The 23843-nt window shown below is 47.9% G+C and overlaps 1 protein-coding gene across 18 annotated transcripts in view; it reads right to left on the reverse strand.

Moving 5' to 3' along the window:
* LOC140899366 (uncharacterized) overlaps positions 1–23843 on the reverse strand; it is a 66952-nt gene that overhangs the window by 34610 nt on the left and 8499 nt on the right. For 14 of the 18 annotated variants that reach the window (XM_073314785.1, XM_073314789.1, XM_073314787.1 and 11 more), the window contains 3 exons: positions 12831–12940; positions 12034–12160; positions 9765–9911 (listed from right to left, as the gene is read on the reverse strand). The exons of 1 other annotated variant lie outside the window; for it this stretch is intronic. In XM_073314785.1, the coding sequence (XP_073170886.1) occupies positions 9765–9911; positions 12034–12160; positions 12831–12940 (384 nt within the window). The remainder of the gene's footprint in view (positions 1–9764; positions 9912–12033; positions 12161–12830; positions 12941–23843) is intronic. 3 more of the 18 variants (XM_073314794.1, XM_073314800.1, XM_073314795.1) reach the window with 1 other exon arrangement.

Here is a 23843-nt window from a genome sequence, read left to right on the forward strand (position 1 = left end):
GTTGAGACTGCTCTCTGGCTAGACCCTGAGGAATGGGATGGAGACATTTGGGATTCAGCAGATGAGTCCCCCTCCTCTGAGGAGGAAGGTCCTCTGTAAAAATTAAGACCAGCTGTCACACATCACAAATCAGAAGAACATGAGGAAAATTTGAGTGGGGCAGAGCTGGATGAAGAAGGGGATGACAATTATCCATCCACCTCTTCAAAAACAAAGAAGGGAGGTAAAAAGGGAAAAGGGAGTAAAGCTTCAACACACTTTACCAAAATTACCACCCGCCAATATACTCCCATGGAGTTAAAAACAATCCAGGGAGATTTTGCTAAAAAGCCTGAGGAAGGTATAATAGAGTGGCTGGTCCGCCTCTGGGACACTGGGGGTGGATATATACGCCTGACAGCCCAAGAAACTGAGCGCCTTAACTTAGGTGCAGGAATATTCCTGGAACACTCAGAGGGGAACACCCCTAAAACACTTTGGTCTCTGGCTTGTCGATGGGCAAGAGGAATTTACCCAGCAGACCGAGATGAACCCACAGTAATGCACTGGACCAACATAGATGAGGTAAAAACAGCTCTATTAACTGTGGCTGTCATTAGCATGCTTGGCCAAAACCCTCAAGAGTTAGCCTATGAAAGCCCATGGGAGGGTCAGGTAGATGTAGATGATCTCAGACCCCTGCTTAAGGGAGTTCCGAGTAACCACAGGGCTATGGCACTGTCCCTTAGATCAGAAGCTGCAGCACATAACAGTACCTTTCGGGCACTGCTAAACCTTCTGGTGTCATACTTTAGAGAATTCGGAGACATCAGAGCACTGACAGGCAAAGCTAAGATGCGTTCCCTTCAGGGAAACAAGGGGGCACCATCTAAAGGACATAAAAACAAGCGAGAGCCAACCCAGGAGGAAAAGGAGCTTAGAGCCAAGTTGTGGAGACAATGTCTGGCTTTAGGTTATCCCAGAGATGTGATAAATGGACTGCCCACAGAGCGGCTAAAATTATTCACCACCTTTAAAAGAGCTGACTGGGAGACAACTCATGCTACTCCCAGTGCACCTCTGCAGCTCTCTCCTCTTTCCCCACCTGCAGACACCCGGTATACTCCATTGCTGCAGCAACTGCAAGAGTTACCAGAGCAGGGAAACTAGCTTGCGGGGGTCAATCTCCTCTCCTAATAAACCAGCTTAAATCCAAAGAGGAGAAAACAACAGCAAAAGACCCCCGGATACATGTAACTGTAAATGACAAACACATTATTCCTTTCTTAATGGACACAGGGGCTCAAAGGTCCATGATTAAGCAAGAAAGTTTTCAGGGCTCGCCACCTACTGGCGGAAAGCAGGTACTTGTTACAGGGGTAAATGGCAGTACCATAACTTACCCATTAGTTAAGATAAAACTGGATATCCCCTTGCAACCCCACCATCAGCCCCGAAAATATGAGGTGATTTTGGGCAATGCCAACATACTGGGCATGGACGTTTTAAGAGGAAAGAAGGGAAGGATTAATGGGGAAAGATGGGCTTTTGGAGTCAGTTCTGTTCCTAATGCCACCCACCTGGAAGAGGAAAGCCCTCCCCACTATTCTGTAAACTTACTTAGCAGCGCGCCTGCCCTCCCGCCCTCAACAGTAACAAACATAAAGCAGTATAATGCCCCAGCTGAGGCCATAAGCCCTGTTACTGACCTGATCAAAGATTTGGAACAGCGAGGAATTTTAATTCGTACCCACTCTCGCTTTAATTCTCCTGTGTGGCCCATCAAGAAACCAAATGGCAAATGGAGACTTACTATAGACTATAGGAAGCTAAACAGTAACACTGGACCATTAACTGCAGCAGTCCCTAGCATAACAGGTATTGTAAACACCATACAAACCTGGGATAAACCCTGGCTAGCAGTATTAGATGTAAAGGACATGTTCTTCATGGTCCCTTTGCAACCAGCTGACCAGGAAAGATTTGCTTTTCCTTGGAAAGGTGTACAATACACTTTTACCCGAATGCCACAAGGGTTTAAACACTCACCCACTATTTGCCATGGGGCACTGGCAAAGGTCCTAGATGACCTTATACTGTCACCCAATGTACAAACTGTGCAATACATTGATGACATCTTAATAGGTGGGAAAACCCCAGAAGAGGTACAGGAGGCTATGAATCAAATCAAAGGAGCACTAGAAGCCCTTAATTTAGAGTTACCAGCTGAGAAATGCCAAGGTCCCTCCCAAGAGATAAAATTCTTAGGTACTGTATGGATGGGAGGTAGGAGGTCTGTGCCTAATGACACTGTGCAAGAGCTAAATCAGGCACCCTCCCCTGAAAGTAAAGATCAATTGAGACAGATTTTGGGAACCCTGGGGTTTTGGAGAAAACATGTACCTGGCTTTGCCATTATCGCCAGACCATTGTACAATTTGTTAAAGAAAAGTGCTGCCTGGGAATGGGCTCCTGCCCATGAGGAAGCTCTCAGGCAACTGATAGGGGAGATACACACCTATCAGGCTCTGGGTCCCATACATCCTGAAGCCCCACTCCATTTGTACCTAACTGTGGGAGCCACTGGAATGTCTTATGCTCTCTGGCAAGAAAGTGACACTGCTCCCAGACGACCAATTCAGTTTGGTTCCAAGTCATGGCAAGGGTCACAGACTAACTACACGCCTTATGAGAAGGTGCTTCTGGCAGCTTATACAGCCTTGAGAGAAACTGAGGAATTAACTCAGGATAAGGACATCACAATTCACACTCCTCTTCCAATCATTAAACCTATATTGGAAGGGAAAGAGTTACCACCTGGTGTAGCACAAAAGATGACTATCCAAAGATGGGCACTTTACATACACCACAGGGTAGGGAGTGCAGACACTGCACAAAACCCCACTATGATTCAGGAATCCCTATGGAAAGTAGGAATGCCTGATGAATACCGCCTGCCTCCACAGCAGTCTCCCATTAAGGATGCTGCCCCATTTGATCCTTCTAAGCCTGAGGGAGTATGGTTCACTGATGGCAGTGCCAGGCTGGTCAAAGGAAAATGGAAGGGAAAAGCTGCAGCAGTGCCTGCAGACCCCTCTGCAGCACCCCTAACTGCTGAAATTGATGGGTCAGCACAACTTGCAGAATTGGCTGCAATTAAACTGGCCTGTGAAGCAGGAGCCACCGCAGTATATACGGACTCCTATGCAGTATGGGCAGGTGCCACTCAGTGGATCACTAACTGGAAAAATAACCACTGGGAAATAGGAGGTAAACCAGTCTGGGGACTGGAATACTGGAAGTGGTTATATCAGCATGGCCTGCAACAACCCCTGTCTATAGGACATGTCTCAGCTCATCAGAGGAATAATACCCCAGCTGCACAGTTAAACGATTTAGCCGATGCAGCTGCCCAGCTCTTTACCACACAAGTAGAATGGGAACGCTTATATTCATGGTTACATGATAATTTAGGACACACAGGAAGTGATGAGTTAGTGCAGCAAGCACATATCAGGGGGTGGCCTATCACCCACAGACAGGCTAGAGACCTGGTGCAAGCCTACACTATTTGTGCTGAGACTAGAAAACATATAGCAGAAGGACAAAGGTTTGCCAGGCTAAGAGATGGAAAAACACTATGGGCAACCTGGCAGGTCGACTATGTCGGACCACTGCCCACTACAAGGCAGAGGTGGAAATACATCTTGACTGGGGTAGAAATTGTTTCAGGGATTGGTTTTGCATATCCAACCCGATTGGCAACAGGGTTGTCCACAGTTATGGGACTAAACCGCTTAACAGCAATTGTCCCAATGCCTCAAGAAATCCAATCAGATAATGGTTCGCATTTTAAGAATAAACTTGTAAGGGAATGGACCCTTAACCATGGAGTCCAATGGACCTTCCACCTTCCATATCGACCTCAATCTAATGGCATGGTCGAGCGCTGGAATGGGTTGCTAAAGAATCACTTGAAGCCTACTGATGGCACATGGGGAGACAGACTGGACGAAGTGGTGCAGAGATTAAACAACAGACAGACTCCTACAGGAAGTCCAATCAGCAGGGGATTCTTCCCTACAGGGAAAGCTATCTCCCCTGCCAGAACACCACTGCACAGTTCCAAGTATGCTCCCGGAGATACTGTTGTGATTAAACACCCAGCCCTGGGAACCTTTACCTGCGTTTTGCACGCCTATAAAGAGAAAGGTGTATGGAGTGCCTTAAATGCTGATAAAAGGCTAATAACCATTACAGAGGCTTGGATCGCATCCAAGACTGGCTGACCATGTGATTTATTGCAGGAATGGTCCCATGGTTCCGAGCAACCTGCCAGCTAACCTGTCAGCAAAATGGACCATGCAGCCGACCTGTTTGATCACTAGAGACTACTATGGACTGTTGATATATTTGCCATTACTTATAATAGCAGGTGTAATTTTTGCTTTTGGTTTTAAAATAAGTTTTTTAGCTAGAACACGACCCACCAGAGATATGTTCCTGCAAGCCCTCATGATCCTTCTGTTGGCTCCAGTCACCTTGGCAATACCAGAACATCCTCTTCGGGGAGCAATCCAAACCATCGCCTCAGCTGCTGGTGCTACAAATTGCTGGATGTGCACCTTGCTAGATTCAACCAATGGACTGGGAATTGAATTGGTACCACTACATGCAGTGGCTGAGAATGGACAAACCTCATGAATGCAATGGTTAGCTCAACACTTGGGATTCTCCCTCTCCCCGTTTTTACATTCGGTTGTGAATACTGTTTTAACCATTTTAATTATTGTAATTGTTTTTTGTGTAACTTTACGTATTATGAAGCGTTTGATTCAAACTGCTCTTTCCTCCACACAAATCAGATACCTAGAGCTAAAAAGGGATCCTACCCAATTCCGCGAACCCTCATCCTCTAATTTGGTTGTTGGGTATTTCTAGATTTCCCCAAGGAGGGCAAGAGGTGCTGGCATCACCGCCACCTTGCAATCTGGGATGTAGTGTGGTGCATCAGGGGGTGGAATGTAGCCAGACAGCCAGCCCCCCGCTCTCAGACCAGCATTGCTGGAAACACAGGAGGAAGCAGGAACAGGGCACTTAACATATATTCCAGCACAGCCTTTGAAGCTGTGAAAGCACAGGTGTGCTGCTACAATGTGCCTCTGGGAACAGATACAACGATTAAGCTCACAGCAGGCAGAGGCCCTGTGACAGACATGGCTCTTAGCCCCTACTAAATAGCGTGATGCACACACACCAACATCCTAGGTGGGAAAATATTTACCCTGATAAAAGAAATGTCCAGTAGTCGAAACTTATTGTTTCTCTCCTTTGCAAGTGTAAACTACTCTTGCGAAAGCTGGCATCGCCCAGACAGACCAGCCTCAATTTGGCATAAGAAAGGAGAAAGAGAATAAAGGAGTACAGAGGTATAAGTAGGGGACCTACAGCACCATGATTTTTGAGTGCTTTTCACTATCTATCTGCTGGTCAGATAAGTGACAGCCTCCCAAGGCTTCTGCAGCTAAGAGGGTCCCTACGCCTTGTCCCTTATTCGTCTTTCCGCGGAATTGAGTGACCAATCCTGGCTTGGCACCGCTGGAATCGAGAGATGCAAGGAGGGTAAGAAGCACCCACACCTGATCTCCTACCTTTAGTGTACACATATTTTGAAATAGAGCTCTATACTTTGTTTTCTTTCTTTGGGATTGTGGCTTCAGTTTTGTAACTTGTTTGTGTGTGTAACATCTCTACATTTAAATAAGTAGGCACTAGCAATTTTGTAACCACATGATTAGAATCGAGCTTAATAAATTTTGGTAACCATTTATGCATAAGCCTGACTTGTTTTCTCTGGTTTACTGTAAAGCAGCCAACACAATTAAAGAACCTCAGCCGTTTTGGCTCTAAAGCCTGGCCATTAGGTGAGAGTACTAAGAGCCTAGCGTTGAGTTGTGCCGCCTCCACGGGGCAAACTCTTGGGGCACCTGTCAGTCAATCCTGGCTGCCCGCTGCAAAGGAGCTCTGAGCTCTAGCAGTTAAAGTCACGGGTGGTTAGGACCTTGGGGCATCCGTCAGCCTAGCCCGGGCTGCCCGCCGCGAAGGGACAGTGCGTCCTAGCGGTTAAAGTCACGGATAGTATAAACGGGCATAGCTGGCACCTCACCAAACATCCTTGGCCGTCGGCTAACACCGTGGCATACTAGATATTGCAAAAGAAATCTGGGAAGAGAAACCCAATGAGGGGAGAAATATAATTGACCATGTGTTGCAGATGCGAGAACGGTAGCCCGGGTCACCCCTATTGTACGGGAACATTTGGAAAAGGCGCAGGAGGCCCAGTGAACCCATTTCAATTGCCAGGCAAAAGTCCGATAATTCCAACCAGGGGATTGGATGATGGTTTTGGTACCCACAGCAGAAAGCAAGCTTTTGGCCCAATGGCAGGGGCCCTATGAGGTGGTTGAACCTGTGGGGGAAGTAACCTACAAGGTGCGGCAGCCGGAATGCCAGAAACAAGAACAAATTTATCACATTAACCTCTTAAAGCCTTGGCACCAACGAGAGGCGTGTGTAGTGGCCCAAGAGACCCCGATCCAGGGAAATAATATGCAGGAGCAGATCAGGATATCCACTGATCTGACACCAAACCAGAAGACGGAGGTAACTGAGATGGTCAACCGATACCAGGACGTGTTTTCAACCAAACCAGGCCGGACCACCAAAGCATATCACCACATTATCACAGACCCTGGGGCAAAGGTAACTTTAAGGCCCTATCAGGTCCCAGCAGCAAAAAGGGAGGAGATCAAGGCAGACGTAAAAAGGATGTTGGAGCTGGGAGTCATCGAAGAGTCCCACAGACAGTGGTCAAGCCCAATTGTGTTGGTGCCCAAACCCAATGGCACCACTAGGTTTTGTAATGACTGTCGCCGGCTGAATGAGATATCCAAATTCGATGCATACCCCATACCCCGTATCAATAAGTTAGTTGACCGCCTGGGCAATGCCTGATTTTTGACCACCCTTGATTTAACAAAGGGATACTGGCAGATTCCCCTTGCCAAAGGTGCGAAAGAAAAGACGGCATTCTCTACACCAGAGGGTCTGTTTCAATATACTGTTCTTCCTTTTGGACTGCATGGGGCACCTGCCACCTTCCACCATCTTATGGACAAGCTCCTACGGCCCCATACCAGTTATGCAGCTGCATACCTGGATGATGTGATTATTCACACCCCCGACTGGGAAACCCACTTAGAATCATAGAATATCAGGGTTGGAAGGGACCTTAGGAGGTCACCTAGTCCAACCCCCTGCTCAAAGCAGGACCAATCCCCAATTAAATCATCCCAGCCAGGGCTTTGTCAAGCCTGACCTTAAAAACTTCTAAGGAAGGAGATTCTACCATCTCCCTAGGTAACGCATTCCAGTGTTTCACCACCCTCCTAGTGAAGAAGTTTTTCCTAATATACAACCTAAACCTCCCCCACTGCAACTTGAGACCATTACTCCTTCTCCTGTCCTCTTCTACCACTGAGAATAGTCTAGAACCATCCTCTCTGGAACCACCTCTCAGGTAGTTGAAAGCAGCTATCAAATCCCCCCTCATTCTTCTCTTCTGCAGACTAAACAATCCCAGTTCCCTCAGCCTCTCCTCAGAAGTCATGTGTTCCAGACCCCAAACATTTTTGTTGCCCTTCGCTGGACTCTCTCCAATTTATCCACATCCTTCTTGCCCAAAACTGGACACAGTACTCTAGATGAGGCCTCACCAATGTTGAATAGAGGGGGACGATCACGTCCCTCGATCTGCTCGCTATACCCCTACTTATACATCCCAAAATGACATTGGCCTTCTTGGCAACAAGGGCACACTGCTGACTCACATCCAGCTTCTCGTCCACTGTCACCCCTAGGTCCATTTCCGCAGAACTGCTGCCTAGCCATTCGGTCCCTAGTCTGTAGCTGTGCATTGGGTTCTTCCGTCCTAAGTGCAGGACCCTGCACTTATCCTTATTGAACCTCATCAGATTTCTTTTGGCCCAATCCTCCAATTTGTCTCGGTCTCTCTGTATCCTATCTCTGCCCTCCAGTGTATCTACCACTCCTCCCAGTTTAGTATCATCCGCAAATTTGCTGAGAGTGTAATCCACACCATCCTCCAGATCATTTATGAAGATACTGAACAAAACCGGCCCCAGGACCAACCCCTGGGGCACTCCACTTGACACCGGCTGCCAACTAGACATGGAGCCATTGATCACTACCCGTTGAGCCCGACAATCTAGCCAACTTTCTACCCACCTTAGGAACGGTGGAAGCAGTTCTGGACACGCTAAGACAAGCTGGCCTCACAGCCAACACAGCCAAGTGTGCTATAGGGCTAGCCAAGGCTAAATACCTTGGCTACATTGTAGGAAGGGGCATGGTCAAGCCCCAACTAAACAAACTAGAGACTATCCAAAATTGGCCCCGCCTGAATCAGAAAAAGCAAATCCGGGCATTCCTGGGTGTGGTGGGGTACTACCGATGATTTATTCCCCATTTTGCTACCAGAGCGAGTCCCCTGACAGACCTGATAAAAGCCCGGGGTCCAGACGTGAAGTGGACAGATGCCACAGAGAAAGCATTCATGGATCTACGGACAGCCCTCTGCAATAACCCTGTGCTTACAGCCCCAGACTTCAACAAAGAATTCATTTTACAAACAGATGCATCTGAAGTAGGATTGGGAGCTGTCCTATCGCAGATGGTTGGAGATAAAGAACACCCAGTCCTCTACCTTAGCAGGAAACTCCTCCCGAGAGAGCAGAAGTATGCTGTGGTTGAAAGAGAGCGCCTAGCTGTGAAATGGGCCATGGAAACCTTATGTTATTACCTTCTGGGACAACAATTTACCCATGTGACCGACCATGCACCCCTCCAGTGGATGCAGCTAAATAAAGAGAAGAACGCAAGGGTGACCAGATGTTTCCTGTTCCTACAACCTTTCCAATTCACCATACCGCACTGGGCTGGAAGCCACCATGGCAATGCAGATGGCTTGTGACAAGTACACTGCCTGACGTCCCAAGTTGCCCAACCCCATAGTGTTGAGCAGAGGGGGGGATATGTGACAGGGTCGGGCCAGATGGCTATAGGAGAGTAATAGAAGGCAGATATATTAGCCCCAGGCTAAGTAGGTCCCTTTTCCCTGGGTAAGATAACAGGGAAGGTTCAGAACAATCAGGAACCTTCTCGAGACAATTAAGACAGGATGATTAGAACACCTGCAGCCAATCAAGAAGCTGCTAGAATCAATTAAGGCAGGCTAATCAGAGCACCTGGGTTTTAAAAAGGAGCTCACTTCAGACTGTGGTGTGCATGTGAGGAGCAGGGAGCAAGAGGCACGAGGAGCTCAGAGTGAGAACGTGGACTGTTGGAGGACTGAGGTGTACAAGCATTATCAGACACCAGGAAAAAGGTCCTATGGTGAGGATAAAGAAGGTGTTGGGAGGAGGCCATGGGGAAGTAGCTCAGGGAGTTGTAGCTGTCACACAGCTGTTCCAGGAGGCACTCTAGACAGGTGCATTCCACAGGGCCCTGAGCTGGAACCTGGAGTAGAGGGCGGGCCCGGGTTCCCCCCAAATCCTCCCAACTCCTGGTCAGACACAGGAGGAGTCGACCTGGACTGTGGGTTCAGAAAAACGGCTAAGCTGAGGGCTGCCGTGAAGCTCCAAGGCGAGCAAATCCGCCAATAAGCACAAGACCAAGGTAGAGGAACTTTGTCACCGTATATATACCTTTAGTCCTGTTTCTCCAAACCCCTGCGGTGGAGTCGAGCTGCTTTGGAATAATGAATGTTGTACGATGATTATAGCAGAGCACCAGCTCTTCCACAATTATGGTGAGCCCTACTTTCTGTTTAAAAGTTGACTCTTCGAACCACTCTGAAATGCAAAAGCGCTCTTATATTATCCTGACATTTGCTACTCTTTGTCGGCATGCAGGGTGTGGTTCTTAGTTTAAATTTGGTGTTATTTCAGCAAGGAGTTACTGAGATTCCCCCGACTCCCTCCAAAAAAGAACCATTTTAGAAAATTCCCACCCTCTCATAACATTTTGCACACACTTAGGATGAACGTGAGGTTCTAATTGTCCCCGAAGGATCTCAGTCACTTGGCATTTATCTCAGCTAGTACAGAGCACCCAATACCTCTCTGAGGAAGCAGTATTGAAAAAGTGAAGTGTAAAATCGGGAATTTCAGATCAGCAGGAGCCAAACTGATAAATCAAAGAGACTGAAATGCACATGTGTAGGAAGATTAAGGCTCTGTTAACAGCAGAAGGTTTCTTGCAAACAGCTGTCACAGTATTTGCTCGTCTCTAGCGGACATGCTGGGGCCATTGCTGAACCTGAGCTACATTTGAATTTGAGCCCTACCATTGACAGCTTTCAGATAATCTGTGTTGAGCTTTATTCTTGCATTTTATAGGGGTCCCCTTTGGAAGATTTGCCCTGATGCCAAAATTTCTGGAAGGAAAAATATTTTAAAATACTCAAATCCAAATGCAGATTTTCATTTTAGTTTTGCCAGCATAGCTGTGTCAGTTAGCTACGTGATAAATCTGTATGTGAAGAGATTTATAAATCTGGGACTTTTCAGCTTGGAAAAGAGATGGCTAAGGTGAGATATAATTGAGGTCTATAAAATCATGACTGGTGTAGAGACAGTAGATCAGGAAGTGTTGTTTACTACTTCGCATAAAACAAGAACTAGAGGTCACCAAATGAAATTAATAGGTTAAAAACAAATAAAAGGAAGCATTTCTTCTTACAACACACAGTCAACCTGTGGAACTCCTTCCCACAGGATGTTGTGAAGGCCAAGACCATAACAGGTTCAAAAAAGAACTAGATAAATTAATGGGGGATAGGTCCATCAATGGATATTAGACAGGATGGGCAGGAATGGTGTCCCTGGCCTCTGTTTGCCGGAAGCTGGGAATGAGCAACGGGATGGATCACATGATGATCTGTTCTGTTCATTCCATCTGGGGAACTTGTCACTGTCAGAAGACAGGATACTGGGCTAGATGGACCCTTGGTCTGACCCAGTAAGGGCATTCTGATGTTCTTAGGTAAACTGAGAATGTATAGAAAGGACATCAGAACATATTTTTCTGAGAGAATATTCTTGGCAACGAGGTTTCCTTTGTCCAAAACTCTATATAGTGATACTGATATGGGAATTTAGCTGGGGGAATGAAAACTGTGCATCCCTTCCAGGTGAAGGAGAGACACAGATCCAGCTCTTAGTCTCACAACAAAGGGTGGCAATGTATCATAGAATCATAGAATATCAGGGTTGGAAGGGACCTCAGGAGGTCATCTAGTCCAACCCCCTGCTCAAAGCAGGACCAATCCCCAATTTTTGCCCCAGATCCCTAAATGGCCCCCTCAAGGATTGAACTCACAACCCTGGGTTTAGCAGGCCAATGCTCAAACCACTGAGCTATCCCTCCCCCCCAATCTATTAGGGCTCATTATTAAGCAGAACCCCTCATCAGCTTGGAAGCATGTCCTCTGCAATGGTGCCAAAGCATGAAGGGGCATACCAATGTTTAGCATATCTGGCACACAAATACCTTGCAACGCCAGCTACAGAAGTGCCACATGAACGCCTGTTCGCACTTTCAGGTGACACTGTAAGTAAGAAGCCGGCAGCATTATCTCCTGTAAAGGGGTGGTAACATTTTGCAAGTCTGAGCTGGTTTGTGTGAGGTAGGCTCAGTGTTTGAGTGGCCAGGCGTAGGTAACTTCTGTTCTTTATGCTAGACCTAAACCCAAGTTTTGCCTTAGCAAAGAAAAGACCTTAGACTTTGTGTTATCCTGCTCCTGTGCTCTGTTCCCAAAGCGTTCTCTAGCGGGGAGGGGGAGTGCTAGTATGTGTGTCACTGGCATGTTGGGGTGTTGCTGAAACAGGGAAGAGTTGAAGTTCCACTGTGGAGTGATGTGAACCTCAGCTCTTCATTTCCCCTTCTAATAACGGAGGGGACAGAAATCCTTACCCAGCAAAGTCACATTCTCACAGTTCTCCTGCATGACATCCCAGTATAGGTCTCTCTGAGCGGGGTCCAGCTGAGCCCACTCTTCCCTGGTGAAATACACAGCCACCTCCTCAAAGGTCACTGGCTCCTGTAAGAGCAAGAGTCCAACACTCAGTACTTACTGCCCACTGACAGCCCCACGATTCACAGGGGCGCAGGGTCCATCAGATGGAAGCTCTGAGATGCACACAGTCAGCAGAGTCCAATCCTCCCCCTGCTCAGAGCAGCCAGTATGCATCAGGGTAAAGGGAGAAAGAGAGCCCTTGTCCCTCCCCTCTCTCTGCTGCGGGAGGATACTGTCTTTCCTCATAGGCTGATATAGGACACGGAGCCCCCAGCAGTGTCCAGGGACAGCTCCCTGCGGGGAATCCAAAGTAACCCTCCTCATTGCCATCAGCTGAAGTGAGAGGATGGGGCATCTCCCCTAAGCCCCTTCATACCTCTCTGCAGCCTCTGGTCAGTAGGTTCAGGCTGCAGCAGTGGCAGGCTGGTAATTTCTCCAGCCCTGTCTGAGGGGGTGTTTCCTGTCCCAGAAATTGGGCAGCTTCCTCTCCCAACCCCCATGGGTCTGTTCCTAGAACCTAAGCCCCAATTTAAACAAATTCCAGCAGGTTTGTCACACCCTGTCCCCATGCTTTTCTCCAGCCTGTGGATTTCGTGCCCCCTCCCACCTCCAGACTAAACTTCCCAGAAGCTATGGGTTTACTGCCCCTGTCAGTGCAGAGGGAACCCATCAGCAACTCCCTGATAATCCCTACCTGAGCCAGCTCCACGGCAACCATTTTCCTTCCCCGTCCCCTAGGAGGCTGGGCCCATCCGGAGTGAAATGTGGATGTTGTTCTGCAGCCCATCAGGGTGAGAAGGGGGACTGAAGAGATTTCATAACCAGCTTTAGTGAATTTCACAGCACATTCCCCCAGGCTCTTTCCCTGCAGAGAAATGTTCTCGGCTCTCCTATGGCAAAACACTCAGTCACTTTATTGCAGCGCAGACCCGACCCTTCCCACCAGGGCTAAACCCATTGAGATCCTTTAGCACCCTATCTGCTGCTTATTAATTTCATCGGGTGACTCCTGGTTCTTGCGTTATGTGAAGGGGTTAATAACACTTCCTTATGCACTTTCTCCACACCATTCATGACTTTATAGTCCTGATAGGGGCGCTTTTCCATACCCCTAATCATTTTTGTTGTCCTTCTCTGCACCTTTTCCAATTCTAATATATCTTTTTTGACATGGGCTGACCAGAACAGCATACAGTATTTAAGGTGTGGCATATCATGTATTTATATAGTGGCATTATGATATTTTCTGGCTTACTACTTATCACTTCCTGAACAGTTCCTAATGTTCTGTTATGTATTTTGACTGCCACTGCACACTGAGTGGATGTTTTCAGAGAACTATCCACAATGAATTCAAGATTTCTTTCTTGAGTGGTAATAGCTAATTTAGACACCATACTTTTGTATCTATAGTTGGGATTATGTTTTTCAACGTGCATTACTTTGCATTTATCAATATTAAATTTCCTCTGGTACTTTGCTGCCCAGTCACCCAATTTTGTAGTGCCCTTTGTAACTCTTCAGTTTGCTTTAGACTTAACTATCTGGAGTAATTTTGCATCACCTTCAAATTTTGCCACCGCATTTCCCCATGTTTCTACTTCATTTATGAATACATTGAACAACAATGGCCCTAGTATAGATCCCTGGGGGACCCCACGATTTACCTCCCTCCAATGTGAAAACAGACCATTTATTCCTACCCTGTGTTTCCTGTCTTTTAATCAGTTACTGATCCATGAGAGGACCTTCTCTCCTATCCCATGACTGCTTACTTTTCTCAAGAGCCTTTGGTGAAGGACCTTGTCAAAGGATGTCTGAAAAGCCCTGGCTGGGATGATTTAATTGGGGATTGGTCCTGCTTTTGAGCAGGGGGTTGGACTAGATGACCTCCTGAGGTCCCTTCCAACCCTAATATTCTATGATTCTATGAAATTCCAAGTACACTATAGCCACTGGATCACCCTTGTCCACACATCTGTTGACCCCCTCAGGGAATGCTAATAGATTGGTGAGGTATGATTTCCCTTTCCAAAAGACATGTTGACTCCTCCCCAACAAATCATGCTCACCTTTGTGTCTGATAATTCTATTATTTACTATAGTTTCAAAAATGTGCCTGGTATTAAAGTTAGGCTTACTGGTCACTAATTACCAGGATTGCCTCTGCAGATTTTTAAAAAAAAATAGTTTTCATTAGCTGCCCCTAGTTATCTGGTACAGAGGCCGAGTTCAGTAGTTCTGAACTTTTCATATCCGAGCCCCTCCAGTATTATTAGGTCAATACCATCCAGTCCTGGTGACTTATTAATGTTTAAATTACCAATTTGTTCCAAAACCTCCTCTATCAGCACTTCAATCTGGGACTTTTCCTCAGATTTGCCAGTTAAAAAGAATGGCTCAGGTGTAGGAAAGTCCCTCACATCCTCTGCAGTGAAGACTGATGCAAATGATTCATTCAGCTATGCTGCAATAGCCTTGGCTTCCTTGTGTGCTTGTTTAGCACCTCAATCATCCAGCAGGCCCACTGATTGTCTGGCAGGCTTCCTACTTCTGCTGTGCTTCAAAAAATTGGTGTTCGTTTCAATGACTTTTGCTAGTTGCTCTAATTCTTTTTTTGGCCTGCCCAATTATACTTTTACACTTGATTTGCCGAGTTTATGCTCTTTTCTATTTTCCTCAGTAGGGTTTGACTTCCAATTTTTCAAGGATGCCATTTTTGCTTTTAACTGCCTTAGCCATGGTGGTATTTTTTTATCCTCCTACTGTTTTTTCCCCCTTTTGGGATACACATGTATTTTGATCCTCTATTATGGAGTTTTTTAAAAGTTTCCATGCAGCTTGCAGGTATTTCACTTTTGTGAGTGTTCCTTTTAATTTCTATGTAACCAGCTCTCTCAATTTGGTATAGCTCCCCTTTCTGAAGTTAAATGCTACTGTAGTGGGCTTCTTTGGTATCTGCCCCCTCACAAGGACGTTACATTTAATTACATTATGGTCTCAATTACCAAGTGGTTCAGCTGCATTCACCTCTTGGACCAGATACTGTGTGCCATTTAGGACTAAATCAAGACTTGCCTCTCCCCTTGTGGGTTTCAGGACTAGCTGATCCAGCCATTAATGGTTTCTAAAAACTTTATCTCTGCATCCCGTCCTGAGGGGACATTTACCTAGTAAATATGGGGATAGTTGAACTCCCCAATTATGGAGTTCTCTATTTTTATAGCCTCTCTAATCTCCCTGAGCGTTTCATAATCACCATCACCATCCTGGTTAGATGGTCAATGGCATATTCCTACTGCTATATTCAAATTATTCAAGTGTGGAATAATCAGTAGAGATTCTATGGCACAGTTTGATTCATTCAATTTTATTTTTTTTTTTACTATATTTGACTCTACGCTTTCTTTCACATATAGTGCCAACTACCCATTGTTGACCTGAGAGCTGATAACCCTCTCGCCCCTGTATTAAACCAGCCTTGGGTGAAACTCAGGGAGTTTACCATTAAAATTGAAAAAAAGAATGTTCTGCTGCTGATAAAGCACCCCCACCTCAGGAATGGATATAAACTGGCCACTAGGAAATTTAGATTAGAAATTAGACGAAGGTTTCTAACCATCAGAGGAGTGAAGTTTTGGAATAGCCTTCCGAGGGAAGTAGTGGGGGCAAAAGATCTATCTTGCTTTAAGATTAAACTCGATAAGTTTATGGAGGAGATGGTATGATGGGATAACATGGTTTTGGTAATTAAATATTCATGGTAAATAGGCCCAATGGCCTGTGATGGGTTTTTAGATGGGGTAAGATCCAAGTTACCCGGGAAAGAATTTTCTGTAGTATCTGGCTGATGAATCTTGCCCATATGCTCAGGGTTTAGCTGATCGCCATATTTGGGGTCGGGAAGGAATTTTCCTCCAGGGCAGATTGGAAGGCCCTGGAGGTTTTTCGCCTTCCTCTGTAGCATGGGGCACGGGTCACTTGCTGGAGGATTCTCTGCTCCTTGAGGTCTTCAAACTACAATTTGAGGACTTCAATAGCATAGATATAGGTGTGAGGTCTTTTTTAGGAGTGGTGGGTGAAATTCTGTGGCCTGCATTGTGCAGGAGGTCAGACTAGATGATCATAATGGTCCCTTCTGACCTAAATATCTATGAATCTATGAATGTCCCTAACGAGAGTTACAACCACCAGGTTGTAAAGTAGAGACGCCCAGGTGCTGTGAAATTAGGAAGGATACAGAAAGAGGCTCAACAAATGTTAAGATAAGCTCTGACCATCATTTTTATGCTGACTATCTGCACAAATAGAGAAGGTCACAACTAAGTTACAATTCGGGCGTGAAAGATACAATGTAAAAAAACGTGGTCAGGACTGAGAACAGTGTGTAATTGGTTAAAATCTCTTATTCAGGAGTGTAGGATAATGTGATATGTTTAGTAAATTTGAAGGCAGTAGCTAGTTTTACTGTAATGTAATTGAAAAATGTTCCTTAGGAATCAACCTCGGACTGCAGTACAACAAGCTGCAAAACATCGTACCCACTACACGACTGTGCCGTGTATGGGCACTGGGAATCCCCAGATGAGTGGAGCCTGACTGGCCACTGGCTGAAATTTGTCTGTATAGTGGGAGTGGTGAGCATTAGAGATTTTCTTGGTATTTGTGTTGTGTGTGTGTTTGTAACAAATAGACATTTAGAGCACAGCTTTGTAAGACACTTTCACTAGGAAAAGGTTCTGTAGACCTGTAGAGCCCTGAGGGAAAGGGCAGGCACTTAAATTGACCAGGTTTCTTCCTGAGCCCCGTGGGTAAGAATAGGTGTCTTACACCCCGAGCCCTCAGTAGGGTAGAGGTTGGGTGCCCTAGATTGTGGGGGTAAAACCACAAGCACAACCTATTCTGTCATTCCTATATATTTTGTATTGTGATATTACCATGTCCCATTGATTATCATCATCCCAAGTTCAGTAATGCCTATTATATCAATATCCTCATTTAAAACCAGGCATTTAAGTATACTCATTTGAGAATTTAGCTTTTCTGCATCTGTATACAAGAACTTATAAATATTGTCAATATTTAGTTGTCTGCCTTCATCTGATATAATTAAATAGGACTCTTTCATTTGACAGTTTCTCTTCAGCTACTACCTGTACTTTATGAACTTCTATCCTCTCCTCTTTACTAGGAAATAGAGAATCCCTGTTAAGAGATCCTCCCCTAAAGGATGGCTCTGTCCAAACCATTTGTTTCTTCTCACCTATTGCCATTCCCCCAGCCCTTAGTTTAATATCCCCTTTATGAACTTTCATAGAATCATAGAATCATAGAATATCAGGGTTGGAAGGGACCCCAGAAGGTCATCTAGTCCAACCCCCTGCTCAAAGCAGGACCAATTCCCAGTTAAATCATCCCAGCCAGGGCTTTGTCAAGCCTGACCTTAAAAACCTCTAAGGAAGGAGATTCTACCACCTCCCTAGGTAACGCATTCCAGTGTTTCACCACCCTCTTAGTGAAAAAGTTTTTCCTAATATCCAATCTAAACCTCCCCCACTGCAACTTGAGACCATTACTCCTCGTTCTGTCATCTGCTACCATTGAGAACAGTCTAGAGCCATCCTCTTTGGAACCCCCTTTCAGGTAGTTGAAAGCAGCTATCAAATCCCCCCTCATTCTTCTCTTCTGCAGGCTAAACAATCCCAGCTCCCTCAGCCTCTCCTCATAACTCATGTGTTCCAGTCCCCTAATCATTTTTGTTCCCCTTCGCTGGACTCTCTCCAATTTATCCACATCCTTCTTGAAGTGTGGGGCCCAAAACTGGACACAGTACTCCAGATGAGGCCTCACCAATGTCGAATAGAGGGGAACGATCACGTCCCTCGATCTGCTCGCTATGCCCCTACTTATACATCCCAAAATGCCATTGGCCTTCTTGGCAACAAGGGCACACTGCTGACTCATATCCAGCTTCTCGTCCACTGTCACCCCTAGGTCCTTTTCTGCAGAACTGCTGCCTAGCCATTCGGTCCCTAGTCTGTAGCTGTGCATTGGGTTCTTCCGTCCTAAGTGCAGGACCCTGCACTTATCCTTATTGAACCTCATCAGATTCCTTTTGGCCCAATCCTCCAATTTGTCTAGGTCCTTCTGTATCCTATCCCTCCCCTCCAGCGTATCTACCACTCCTCCCAGTTTAGTATCATCCGCAAATTTGCTGAGAGTGCAATCCACACCATCCTCCAGATCATTTATGAAGATATTGAATAAAACCGGCCCCAGGACCGACCCCTGGGGCACTCCACTTGATACCGGCTGCCAACTAGACATGGAGCCATTGATCACTACCCGTTGAGCCCGACAATTTAGCCAGCTTTCTACCCACCTTATAGTGCATTCATCCAGCCCATACTTCCTTAACTTGCTGACAAGAATACTATGGGAGACCGTGTCAAAAGCTTTGCTAAAGTCAAGAAACAATACATCCACTGCTTTCCCTTCATCCACAGAACCAGTAATCTCATCATAAAAGGCGATTAGATTAGTCAGGCATGACCTTCCCTTGGTGAATCCATGCTGGCTGTTCCTGATCACTTTCCTCTCATGCAAGTGCTTCAGGATTGATTCTTTGAGGACCTGCTCCATGATTTTTCCAGGGACTGAGGTGAGGCTGACTGGCCTGTAGTTCCCAGGATCTTCCTTCTTCCCTTTTTTAAAGATTGGCACTACATTAGCCTTTTTCCAGTCATCCGGGACTTCCCCGGTTCGCCACGAGTTTTCAAAGATAATGGCCAGTGGCTCTGCAATCACAGCCGCCAATTCCTTCAGCACTCTCGGATGCAACTCGTCCGGCCCCATGGACTTGTGCACGTCCAGCTTTTCTAAATAGTCCCTAACCGCCTCTATCTCCACAGAGGGCTGGCCATCTCTTCCGCATTTTGTGATGCCCAGCGCAGCAGTCTGGGAGCTGACCTTGTTAGTGAAAACAGAGGCAAAAAAAGCATTGAGTACATTAGCTTTTTCCACATCCTCTGTCACTAGGTTGCCTCCCTCATTCAGTAAGGGGCCCACACATTCCTTGGCTTTCTTCTTGTTGCCAACATACCTGAAGAAACCCTTCTTGTTACTCTTGACATCTCTGGCTAGCTGCAGCTCCAGGTGCGATTTGGCCCTCCTGATAACATTCCTACATGCCCGAGCAATATTTTTATACTCTTCCCTGGTCATATGTCCAACCTTCCACTTCTTGTAAGCTTCTTTTTTATGTTTAAGATCCGCTAGGATTTCACCATTAAGCCAAGTTGGTCGCCTGCCATATTTACTATTCTTTCGACTCATCGGGATGGTTTGTCCCTGTAACCTCAACAGGGATTCCTTGAAATACAGCCAGCTCTCCTGGACTCCTTTCCCCTTCAAGTTAGTCCCCCAGGGAATCCTGGCCATCCGTTCCCTGAGGGAGTCGAAGTCTGCTTTCCTGAAGTCCAGGGTCCGTATCCTGCTGCTTACCTTTGTTCCCTGCGTCAGGATCCTGAACTCAACCAACTCATGGTCACTGCCTCCCAGATTCCCATCCACTTTTGCTTCCCCCACTAATTCTACCCGGTTTGTGAGCAGCAGGTCAAGGAAAGCACCCCCCCTAGTTGGCTCCTCTAGCACTTGCGCCAGGAAATTGTCCCCTACACTTTCCAAAAACTTCCTGGATTGTCTATGCACCGCTGTATTGCTCTCCCAGCAGATATCAGGAAAATTAAAGTCACCCATGAGAATCAGGGCATGCGATCTAGTAGCTTCAGTGAGCTGCCGGAAGAAAGCCTCATCCACCTCATCCCCCTGGTCCGGTGGTCTATAGCAGACTCCCACCACTACATCACTCTTGTTGCACACGCTTCTAAACTTAATCCAGAGACACTCAGGTTTTTCTGCAGTTTCGTACCGGAGCTCTGAGCAGTCATACTGCTCCCTTACATACAGTGCTACTCCCCCACCTTTTCTGCCCTGCCTGTCCTTCCTGAACAGTTTATAACCATCCATGACAGTACTCCAGTCATATGAGTTATCCCACCAAGTCTCTGTTATTCCGATCACGTCATAGTTCCTTGACATCACCAGGACCTCCAGTTCTCCCTGCTTGTTTCCAAGGCTTTGTGCATTTGTATATAAGCACTTGAGATAACCTGTTGATCGCCCCTCATTGCCAGTATGAGGCAGGAGCCCTCCCCTCACAGACATTCCTGCCTGTGCTTCCTCCCGGTATCCCGCTTTCCCACTTACCTCAGGGCTTTGGTCTCCTTCCCCCGGTGAACCTAGTTTAAAGCCCTCCTCACTAGGTTAGCCAGCCTGCTGGCAAAGATGCTCTTCCCTCTCTTCGTAATTTTTAATTTTACGTGTCAGAAGTCTGGTTCCATTTTCATCTAGGTGGAGCCCATCCTTCCTGTACAGGCTCCTCCTTTCCCAAGACCCGGACCATGATCTTGGAGATCGCCCCCACCTCTAGCAACGAGCGGACTTCGTTCTCTAGGAGATGTTCATGAGAGGGGTCCCTGAAGAGGGATGGGGAAGGGGGGGAGGGAGGTGAACTGCAGTGAGTATCCATTCCGCACCGTGCGCAAGACCCAACAGTCTGACGTAATGGGATAAACGGGATAAACGGGACAGGCGGTTTGGGAAACAAAGGGACGGATCCAGTGACTGGTCTGATACACTGTCCTCGAGTGCACCTTCAAAAGCCTGGCTTAGTGCCCGGCTGGGGCTTGTGTTGTCCTTGGTTCTAGCCTGGCGCATTATTATTGTTATTGTTCTTGCGCTGTCGCCTGATATCCCTGCCTCGCCTATGGTAAGGCTCATGCCTATGGCGAGGCTGGTACTGGCGTTGATGGGGAGGCTGCGGCTTAAAGGGCTTCCTCTGGGCAGCCAGGGTGTGCATACCCAGCGACTTTAGCATAGCTCGTGAGTCCTTGAGGTTATGTAGCCTCGTGTCTGTCGGGTCCGAGAAGAGACCGGACCCTTCCAAGGGGAGGTCCTGGAGTGTATTCTGGACCTTGGGTGGCAGGCCTGACTCCTGGAGCCACACCGAGCGCCTCATGACCACCCCAACGCGATTGTTCTAGCCGCTGCGTCTGCCGAATCCAGGGAGGCCTGAAGAGAGGTCTCTCAGTCTTAATGGTGTCCTCCTGCTCAACCGCCGCCTCGGCCTGCAACCCCAAGTTTTGGGCGACCCTGTGCAGCAATTCCTGGTGGGCTCTATGGTCTATCGGCGAAGGCCGGACACCTCTGTACCTGCCACCGCCTCATCAGGGGAAGACGAAGAGGTTAGCTGCTGCTTAACCCCCTCTGGTTGGTCTTCCTGCTCCCCATCTCCCGTGGGAGGGGCCTCCAGCTCAAGCCGGGGCGGGAGTCCATAGGACGGCACCGGGCTCGGTGCCTGTCTCTCCAATCTATGCTGGGGGGATGCTGGAGGCCTGGATACGGTTGCCTCCGGCACCATCTGGCATCGGTGCGGGGACTGGGACAGCTGCACCGAGTAACTTGCCCTGGACGGGGCCCCTTGGCACTCCTGATAGGCCCAGGGGGTCCAAAAGGGCCAATGGCCTGGCGGCCCCCACTGGAGTTGCCAGCTCCCTGCTGTCCGGGGCCTGGTGCTGGTAGCTATAGTGGCCGGAGTCAGTGCCAGACTGCAGCAACGCTGATTGCAAAGACCATAGCGGTGTCAACGATCTGCACCGGGGGGAGAACGAGCGGCTCTTGGATAAGCAGAAGCAGTACTGGTATCCCCAGGGCCGGGACTGGGATCTGGACCAGTGACGGCGTTCCCTGGACCAGGACCGTCTGCGGGAGTCCTCTGGCGAGGGCCGTCTCAACTCCTCCCATTGCTGGTCTCTGGATCGTGCCGGAGAGCGGTGTGCCCTTTTCTGGGTGCTTCTTCGCATCGACCCACTGCCGGTGCCGCAACCTCCTTCTGGGCCGCTGGCAAGTGTGAGTCCACAGAGTCAGAGCTCAACCGGGACCAACTCTAGGAGCAGTGCCGGGAGGGTGTCCTTGAGCGGCACACCATTGCCGTCGTACCCCTTGACAGCACCCCAGGAACGGGTGCTGCAGGGTTCTCCCCATACGGGAAGGGGCTCGCCGCCGACAGCTCAATGAGGTCCTTTGCAGCCTCAAAGGTGCCAGGCGTAGAGGGCTGCTGATCCGTTATGCCCTCAAGCCCATCGTCTGCACTGAGCTCACTTAGGTCTGGGCTCGGTGGGGCTTGTGCTGCCGGGACCGCCAGCGTCAGCGCCGGTACCGCGGCCTTCCCACTCTTATCGGTGCTCGGGGCCTTGGGAGGCACCGGCCTCCTGTGCGGGGAACGACCGTGCCTTCCTTTAGGCTGCGCTGGGGGCCGCACAGGGGAGGACGAGCGGTGCCAGGGCCTAGCCTGGCACTCCGGGGCCGACAGTTTACGGTGTTTAGCCGGTGCCGGGTCTCTCTACGGCTCCACGGCACTAAGCACCGAGGAAGCCTGAGCCGGCGTCGGGTGCTCTGGGCCCGGTGGCTGCAATGCAGCGCATCAACAGGCAAAAGTCTCTTTCTTGTCCTTGGCTTAAATGCCTTGCAAATCCTACACCGTTCAGTTTCATGTCCATCCCCCAGGCAACGCAGACACAAGTTGTGGGGGTCACTAACTGGCATAGGTTTGCAGCATGTGGCGCAAGTCTTGAAGTCATGGGCTGCCGCATGCCCCGCGACCTGGGGCAGGTGCTGGAGACCTCCAAGCACCAAATGACTTAAGTGTCCATAATCTGTATGTAAACGAACTAATAACAGCTACTCTAAAGGCTATGGAGCTGCTCCTCTACGAGAGAGAGAGAGAGAGAGAGAGAAGGAACTGGAGGGGATCGGGCCGGCGGGGGTATATATGCATGGCACAGCGGCACCACTCGGGAGCCCCGCCGGCCTGACGGGAGCTGCTAAGGGAAAAAGTTTCCGATGCTCGTGCACGCGGTGTGCGCACACCTAATGTGGAATGGATGTGAACAAGCACTCGAAGAAGAATGGCAGAAATCCACTCCAGGAGACGGAAAGGCATGAGGCTGACACATTGCAGGGGAAGGGGAAAGAGATAACTAGCCCTTTCACTCACCAGGACACCCAGCCCCCTTCCTCCCACTGCTCTCAGCCCTCCCTCCTTTATGGTAGTGCAGGGTCACCAGATCCCCATCATCTCATCCACTCCACTGCTCCCTGCTCTCCCTTCTCCCAAGGACTCCTGACAGGAATCTCACCCTGTCTCTATCAGTGGATGGGCCCAGCTGACTGTCACACCCTCCATGGATGTGGGAAGTGACTACAGCAGAGTGCCAGCTCTGACACAGTTACAGCTCAGCACTACCTTCTGTTTTGTAAACTGACAAATCTAACTGCTCTGAAATCCACGTGTGCTCAGGTTATTTTGGCATTTGCTACTCTCCTTGGTAGCGCTTCTGAAACTGGAGGTGAAAACCCCTCAAGGGGTCATGGGGTTATTTTTTGGGGCCACGAGCACATGCATGAAACAGAGAGCAACTGCTATAATATATATAATTTAAATCTTGGGTTTTAAAAAATTACACACACCTTTCCATTGCAATGTGTATTTACTTCCAAAAGAATTGTAAGTATGTAATACAGAGTTATTGTTCTGAAACAAAATATGTTTGTATTATCACCACTTTAAGGAAATTGGACTCTGCGG

This window comes from Lepidochelys kempii, chromosome 16, assembly GCF_965140285.1.
Source record: "Lepidochelys kempii isolate rLepKem1 chromosome 16, rLepKem1.hap1, whole genome shotgun sequence".
NCBI classification, from domain to species: domain Eukaryota; kingdom Metazoa; phylum Chordata; order Testudines; family Cheloniidae; genus Lepidochelys; species Lepidochelys kempii.